General features: G+C 37.6%; 1 protein-coding gene across 1 annotated transcript in view; it reads right to left on the minus strand.

Annotated features, from left to right (window-relative positions):
- Positions 1-82: 82 nt before the first annotated feature.
- The window catches only part of LOC103398914 (regulator of G-protein signaling 6-like), a gene marked incomplete at its 3' end in the record, with an annotated part of 46039 nt that continues 37941 nt past the window's right edge, over positions 83-8180 (minus strand). Inside the window, exons 8-15 of the mRNA XM_025053879.1 lie at positions 4127-4203; positions 3183-3264; positions 2806-2880; positions 2297-2398; positions 2009-2181; positions 1714-1839; positions 1246-1432; positions 83-264 (exon numbers count right to left, since the gene is read on the minus strand). Coding sequence (XP_024909647.1) covers positions 83-264; positions 1246-1432; positions 1714-1839; positions 2009-2181; positions 2297-2398; positions 2806-2880; positions 3183-3264; positions 4127-4203 — 1004 coding nt within the window. The remainder of the gene's footprint in view (positions 265-1245; positions 1433-1713; positions 1840-2008; positions 2182-2296; positions 2399-2805; positions 2881-3182; positions 3265-4126; positions 4204-8180) is intronic.

Raw genomic sequence — 8180 nt, forward strand, 5'->3', positions numbered from 1 at the left:
TATAAAAAACACAGAGCTACATATTTCTATAAAAAATTGTGCATTTTTATTAATTTTTGCGAGTTTTTTAATTTTGTCAGACTTTTTCAGAAAAATACTTTCATAGTAAAACATATTCATATCAATGCTGTACAGTGAGAAAGAGACATTTCTGGTCGAATGAGTGTAGCTCACCTTCTTCCTGGCCAACAGCAGGTCCTGGTAGATGTTGGATCGCAAAAAGCGTGCATAGCTGTCACTTTTCATTAGCTGGAATATGTGCTCCTGCAGGAGGAGAAGTTGTAAAACAAACACAGAAAAGAGAAATGTGTCACAGTGAGGTAAAAAGGCCTCTGGATATAGCAGTGCAGTGAATACACAGTCTGATTTGGAGGGCATAATGTAAACTGTTACAGTGGTAGAGTCCTGAGGGACAACTGAGTGATGACCTGCCAGTGGGTGGTGACGCATGTCACGCACCAACAACCTACTTTAAAAGCAAATTAATCTTTAGTGAAAAACCCATTCATGGCGTTCGACGCCTCATTGGGCTCTGGCACAAACACATTCCTTCATTCTTCTCTAAAGTGAAAGGGGTTCTGAAGAGTGGAGAGGTTCTGTAGAGCAGAGGGGTCCTGTGTCTTTGTGTGTGTGTGCGCGTGTGTGTGTGTCAACAGCAGCAGAGTGGTGGGCCGAAACAGTGCCTAAATATAACAATTTAGAGTTCCCAATCTTTTTGTTCCATATTGTTTATGTCTGTCATCATAGTGCTATATATTTATTTAAGCATAAATATACTTTTGATTTTTGCAGATTAAAATCGTCTTGTCCCGATTTTTCTGTACCTGAAATAGAACAGTCATTGAAGCTGTGTTTTATTTTGGAAGTCAAAAACTGTGGTTTTACCAGCAAAGGCTTTTATTTTGACAGGGGTCTTGACATATGAAAGCACGTGTTATTAATGGAGAACTAGGTCTTAATTTATAGTTTAATTTTTTGCATTGACAAATGATAATAATATAATTATTATAAATAATATATTGTAAATTATATGTGTATGTATATTGTTGGATTTAATCGACGACGACTACACGTTCCCCACTACCCACGGCCCAATATTAGTCTGGGACCCAGTGGTTGGTGAGCTCTGGACTAACTGGCACTAAAACAAAATCAGATGAATTAAAAAATACTAAAAAAAAAATTAAAAAATAATGAATTAATTAATGACGATGAAATGCTGTCTGTCAGGTTATTGGGAGACACCTGAGCGTCCTCATAGCTGTATCGACCCGGGTCCTTAAGGTTCTGGCTGGTGCGCTCGTAGCTATGGGAGTCCAGGTTTATGGAGCTTGGTGCTCCCTCAGCCAGAAACTCCTGCCAGATCTCCTGGGCTCTGGCCGACACCTCCTGGAGAGGTCGTCGCTTCAGATCCTGCACTGCCATCCAGAACCTGTTGGGTCAAAATATATTATTAGCGTTAATGTAACAATGAGATCTAGACACGCCACAAAAATGTTTTGTTTTTTTAGATCAAACAGTATGAATAATTAATTAAATTACTGACATATAATAAGACGTGACATATTTAAAGCACTCACACAGACATGTATGAGCTGAACTGACATATTTTGACATTATTCCACAAGGGGGAGACAACGTCTACGATCAAAGGCTGTAAAACACAATATAAAACGTCTGAGAAAAATATCATGAAATGACATCCACACTCACCGCAGGTTCTCTGAGCTGAACTCTGACTCCACGAATTTCAGAAACTGGTCTCGTCCTGCCGGGTCTTTCAGGGCCTCCTCTAAAGAGAAGCCCCATTTTTTCACCCGCTGCTGGCTGGGATCACGACTGTTCAAAAAAAAAGAGAATAAACAATCATTTTTATTTTTTGGTCTACAGACAGCACAAGTCTAAATGTCAGGACAAAGTTGACCTTTATGTCGAACATGGTTGTTATGACTTTTTGGGCCCTTATAAACTCCCCGTCTACAGCACATTCTTCTTCTGCTGACCTCACCTGGCTTCTAAATCCCAGAAGGCAGTGTCGTCACTAATCCAGGGGTTGGAGGGTTCTGTGGTTGACACAAAGGGGTCGTATTCCGCGAACTGCTCCGTGTAGCTCATGAGGCTGTCGGCCACTTTGGAGACTTTCATACAGTGTCTGTCCAGCTGGTTGTTTAAGAAGGTAATCTGACAGAGTGAGGAGAATGTGGGCTAAATCAGTGGGTTCATCCGTCTGTGTCTTGATAAATGTTGAAGGAACAATGAGCTATCCTGTGGGTAATGACCTAAAGAGACAATTTACCTCCTTCTGGACATCCTCTTTGGTGGGCTTCCTGCTGGGCTGTGAGCTGCTGTGGATGGGACTGGGCTGACTCTGGCCGTCGTCTGGTACTCCATATACTGACTGGGGAGTCATGGGACATTCAACGTTTGTCAAGAGACCACTACAGCTTGGACACTAAACGACTAATTTTTCAAACTAACAGAGTGTTTCCCCAACTTTCCCATGGTGCACCACCAAACAAAACTGTGACAAGAAGGATGTGTATCAACATATTATGATCTTCTCATTTCAATTTATTTACAATTTAATACTCATTGTGAAACCTGGATGCGTTTAGTTGAACACAACACTGACATACTCCCAGGAATGGAAGAAAGGCACAAAGATCTTCAACACTCTCTTTTTTTAGTGTTTATCTGCTGCCATCTAGGAGATTGTTTACTTTAACAAATGGAAAAAATAATTTAAAAAAATGATGACATAAATAACACAGTATGTATTAAGACAGACAGGTCAGCCACACTCACCTTTTTCACTCTGTGTGGATTCCTCTCCCTTCGGCACTTACGGATGTCCATTTCTGTGGTGTTGACACAGCCTGGCTGTGAGACACAGCGTATGTTTATGGGTCAGTTACAGTACAAGCTGTTCTCCTGTGTGTATTGTGTTTGCCTCTCGTCCTTTTCAAACAATACAACACTGTTGGTTTATTCAGTGATCCATGTTCCCAAAAGGACTTGTATGCAAAAAAACTGGCACTGAATACAACTCTGCTCCTGGCAAAAGAAAAAAACCCACCTCCCAGCTATACACAATGTGAAGCTGAGTGAACTGCCAGGTTTAGCTTTTACATTCTTTGAATTATATTTCTAGCGCAGTCTTCTGCTCAACTTAACTGACTCACCACTGGCCGGTGGACATCCCAGAAGGCTCTCTCCTGGCTGTCCAGGATCTTCCTCTCTGCCTTGTCCTTCTTCCTGTCGATTCTGTGAACAGAGACCATTGGGAACTTACGCTGTATTTTTATGAACTCATACAGCATTAGAGTAATTTTAGTGCCACAAACAGACAATAATCTGAAAAATCTGGTCAAAACCAAAAGCAGTGAAACACACAGAGATGTAACATTTTCTGTAACTGAATTTTACAGCTTGATCCCCAGATGGCAGCATTTTTATCCAGTTAATTTGGAGAACTGATATTTCATGTTTGTTTCGCAAACAAAAGTCACCTGACCTAAACTTGTTTAAAATATAAAACCACTGATGGATCAAAATGCCAATTTAAAATATCAACATGCCTTTATTTAATTTTACATATTAATGAAAAAACGTACCCAATGTTTGTTTTTCTAAAATATAACACATAATAAATGATAAATTAATGCTATGCTTACACAAATAAGCCACTGGTTGGTGGACTTATTTTATGGTTCTTCATTTTTGTATAATTTGAATTTCCCTTCTATTCTATTTACTGCAAAAAATAAAACAAAAACAAAAAACAACCGAAATCTGTGGACAGATTAGTGCCCTCTTAACAAATGAGAGCCACCAGATGGCAGTCTTGCACGAAGCATCTTTTCAATTAACTACTGCATGTGGAAACAGCATGTTTAAATCCAGAGGGAAATGTTGTTGTATTTAACGCTTACACTATTCCAGACAGCAGAGTGTAGACAATTCAAGCACTTGAACATTTACCAAGTACCCTACTGAGTACATGAACTACTGCAGTATAAATAACAGTAATGTAGTGTAGTTTGTATGTTCACAAACTCTTAGTTTGTTACATAAGCAGGACTTATGTGGAAAATGACGTTCTGAATCACTTGTACACATGACTCACTTCACTTGAGCCTCCGCCTGCATGAAGATGAATTCCCACTTCCTGGCGAAAGCCCTCTGCAGTCTGGCAAGGTTCTCCTGTGGAAACCAGTGAGAGGTAAAGTCAGAGGAAGAGGTGACCTATTTTTTTTCTTTTTGTTTTATTTATAAATTTGCACATTTTTGTCACATACTCAGTGAAATGCTCTCTGGTACTCTTGAATTTCTAAAGCCGTAGTTAGACCTCCAAATGAGGGTAAGTTAAAAATGTTTTATAAAAAGCGATAAAATACACAAAACACATAAAAAGTGCTTTGTTATAAAAATATAGTTTTTTTGTGTGTTTGTGTGGGGGGAGGGCAAAGATAAAAAAAAAGTCCATCCTTCTGAGCTCTATCCAGACAAACTGGATAACATATCTTTGACACACTGAGGTTACATTGAATAATATAGATATGTAACTAAATGAGTAAGTCAAAATAAAATATGTAAAAGCTTATTTGTAATAAAATAAAACAAAAACATATATAAATCTGAATAAATAATTAGATTAATTAATCTTAAATGTAATATGGACCAAAATAAGACAAATAAATTACTCTCACTGTGTTAAACATTTTAACATTTTTATTGGCTATTAGTTAAATATTATCTTATTAAGCAGTTTAATTCTGCTACACCAAAACCTTTAGACAGAAACCAGTCTTTCACTGAATCCAACTGCTGCTCTCTCATTTTTTACGTTTTACTGTAACAGTTACAGTGACTGTTTAGTGAACGTTGTAACTTTGGAGGTAGAATTTTGCCCATTTTAGTTTACCATGAGTTCAACTGTTCAAGTTGTCAGCAGCCATCCTTGTCTGACTTTCCTCTTCGTGATGCACAACAACTTTTCAAACACCAAACAGTTACACAGGTGTTTGCGGTGCTAAAGCTAAAGTTGAAGATTAGCATTTTAGCTCATTGGGCTTGACAACATTGTCATGTCGTCTTCTGTGTCACCTATCACAGTGTTTGTTATACCCACCACAGCGAAGCAGACGTCCTGGAGTTTTGACACTTTGTCTCATAGACAGATGGAAACCAAACATGTTAATTACATGAGCAGCGGAGGTACTAAGGTTTCCCATGGTTTTTAGTCTCCCTGTTTATTAACAAGGTCTCAGCTTCATTTGTGGCGCGCGCGCGCACACACACACACACGCCAGGAACATGTCCTTGGTGTCAGACCAGTAAAATAAATGATCAGTCATTCAATAAAAACACCTCATTATAATTATTTTATTTTTTTATTTTTAAATATTTCTGCCGATGGAGCTACTAATGAAAATTGACTCCAAGGTCAGTGTATATTTAAAATAAAATATTCAAAAATAGTGTATATTCAAAGTAACATCTAATTTCTGACCAGAGCTGTTTTCAACATGAATGACTATTTATTATTATATGACAAAAGAAAAAGTCATAGCTGTTTTTTTAAATTAGAACTGAAAGTAAAGGAACATCTGTAGGGATGAATCAGTTGGGAGCGATTTAGGGATATACAGTATATGATAAAAAAGAAATCAGCACAATCATTTGCGTTGAAGTCAGAATTATAGAGTTTTCCATAAAATTCAAAAACAAAATAAGGGATTTTCTTTTTACATTACAAGTGTTGCTTTCTCCTCCAGCCATTTGGCTCTGACTCTACTTCCTTTTACCGGGTCTAAATAAAACTAATCCAAATGTAGCTGTATGTTCTTTAATTCAGGTTTTTCTTCTAAGGTAAGTTATATTTTAGTGAGCAAAGGGTCAAGTTTGAGCACCAGGTCAGGTTCTAACCTGCATTTTTAATTTTTTAGTTCTTTACTACTTTTAAAGGCAACATATCTGACTTTATATTTGAACACTTCCCATTAGTTCCTATAATTATCAGTTAAGCCATCATGAAGAATTTCTTTGACAGGAATCTTAATTGTATTATTGAAGGATACATATTTTAGAAAATAATTATTGAATTTCCAATAACCTCTTGTACCAAAGGGTTTTTGGTTAGCAGATAATTTCAAGGAGATTAGCTTATAATCATGGAGGGGGGCATGGAGATGGTTAATATGTTTAACGTATTGAAGCGAGGATGATGAAATTCAGACTAAATCAATTCTAGATTTTAAGGATAGCCAGCTATTACACCAGGTGAATTGTTCTGTAGTAACAATGAAAAAACACCAAGCATCAGTTAAGGAAAGGTTGGAGCAAAGTAGTGAGATAAGGTTATTTTGTGAAATATGATTTGGAATGGGAGGGTATCGTAGGTATTGCGTTATCTAGACATTCATCAAAGTCACCACATAGAATTATGTGTTAACCAGAGTATTTCTTTTGTTTAGAATTACCGGTATGTGTTAACCAGAGTATTTCTTTTGTAGTTCTTTCAGTTTTCACAAATAGTGTATTGTTGGAAATGTGAGAATTAAAGCCATATATATATATTACAAACACTAAAGATTGTCTAGCTTCACAAGAGCTAACCATCTACCTTCCTCAGAATGCATTGTTTGAAGTACCTCCACTTTAAATTTGTGTAAAAGGAACAGAAACAAGGAAGAAGAAGCAGGAGAAGCAGGAAAAAAGGCTACATTACCTCATTGTGCATTCCAAAATTTTGCATCTGATTCACATGAATGTGTTTCTTGAATTAGAATTAAATCTGCCTCTGTTCCGCAAAACAAAAAGACTGCTTTCCTTTCAGTGATGTCCCAAATACCTCTGACATTTTATGAAATTAAACTAAAAGGGTTAAATATGAAATCCATTTAACAAAAAAGAAAATAAAGATTTTAAAGAAGTATACCTTTGAACAAGTCAACACTAGAACACCTTATGTGCTGAAGAAAATCCACCAAAAGTCTGGTGGTGAATAACAACCATTTGAATTGACCAACACCAAGTCACACTGTAATTCTGCCACTTTAGATAGCATTAATTTAAAACTAGGGAAAATTAGGTTTTAGTAAAGGCATACATTTAAATATGTAAAAACATTATAAAAGAGAAAACTAGTTAAGCTATTAAGTTCTTATAAAGGTAGATACGTCACCTTTTTTGCTCTTGAGAGGCATAGCTAAGTTAAAGTAGCTTTATGAGACTGGAGCAAGTCATATTTATCTTGTTTACTGTTAAAATTATTTTTTTAGTTAAGCTCTTTCTATGTCAACAGAAACACGATAAAATCAAAGCTTTGAGCATAATTTGTAGCAAAAATGATATTAAATGAGGTCCCTCAAAGTAAAAAAGCTAAATATCTTAGTTCACCACATAAAGTACAAATTGCGAATTGACAGACCAGTATATTTTAGAAAGAACAAGCGGGTAAACCGAGCATTAATGATAACACCGTCTGAGTGCATTTACATTACCTCTGGAGGGCCCGGTTTTTTCCCGATTATGAAAACAAACAGTCCGCGGAAAGAGGCTAGTTTCCCCTTTCCTCTCTCGCTTTCTTTACCATGGGCCAAAGATTATTCCCTCGCTGCCCAGTCTTCTAGTGACAGCACTTCATTCATCCTCAGTCTGTTATCGACCAGTTTTTCGCATTTCTTCAAACCGCGATACGCCTTAGAGCGAATAAGACGATGGTTGACCTGCTCGATCCATATCGTCGCCGCTGTCCGATGCAATGTTCACTGTTGGTGCGGAGATTGGGAGCCGTGTTGCCAGGGATGCCGATAATCTTGCGTTTTATGTCTTATCTGGTTTCGGCGGATTGTCCGCGACCGCTAACCAGTCTTGCGTGGAGTTTTTGATAGTTTCATGTGCATTAGTTTCACAGTCCACGGTCTCTGACTAATTGGGTCGACTGGTGTGTCACTGTTAGCTTCCTTCATTTTCGTAGGCGCGAACGAGGTTTTCTGCCTTTTGTACTTTCCCATTCAACATATTTTCAGTTTTTACGTCAGTATATTACTCGTGTGCGAGTATTTGATATTACTCTGGTTAAATCACAGACCTCCTATATTACCCGACAGAGCGGAAAATCCCACTTCCGCCTCTGTCGCCGCCCTCTTGTTTCCCCCTCCAGACCTCCTACTTTC

This window comes from Cynoglossus semilaevis, unplaced genomic scaffold, assembly GCF_000523025.1.
Source record: "Cynoglossus semilaevis isolate Cse_v1.0 unplaced genomic scaffold, Cse_v1.0 scaffold2642, whole genome shotgun sequence".
Lineage (NCBI taxonomy): Eukaryota > Metazoa > Chordata > Actinopteri > Pleuronectiformes > Cynoglossidae > Cynoglossus > Cynoglossus semilaevis.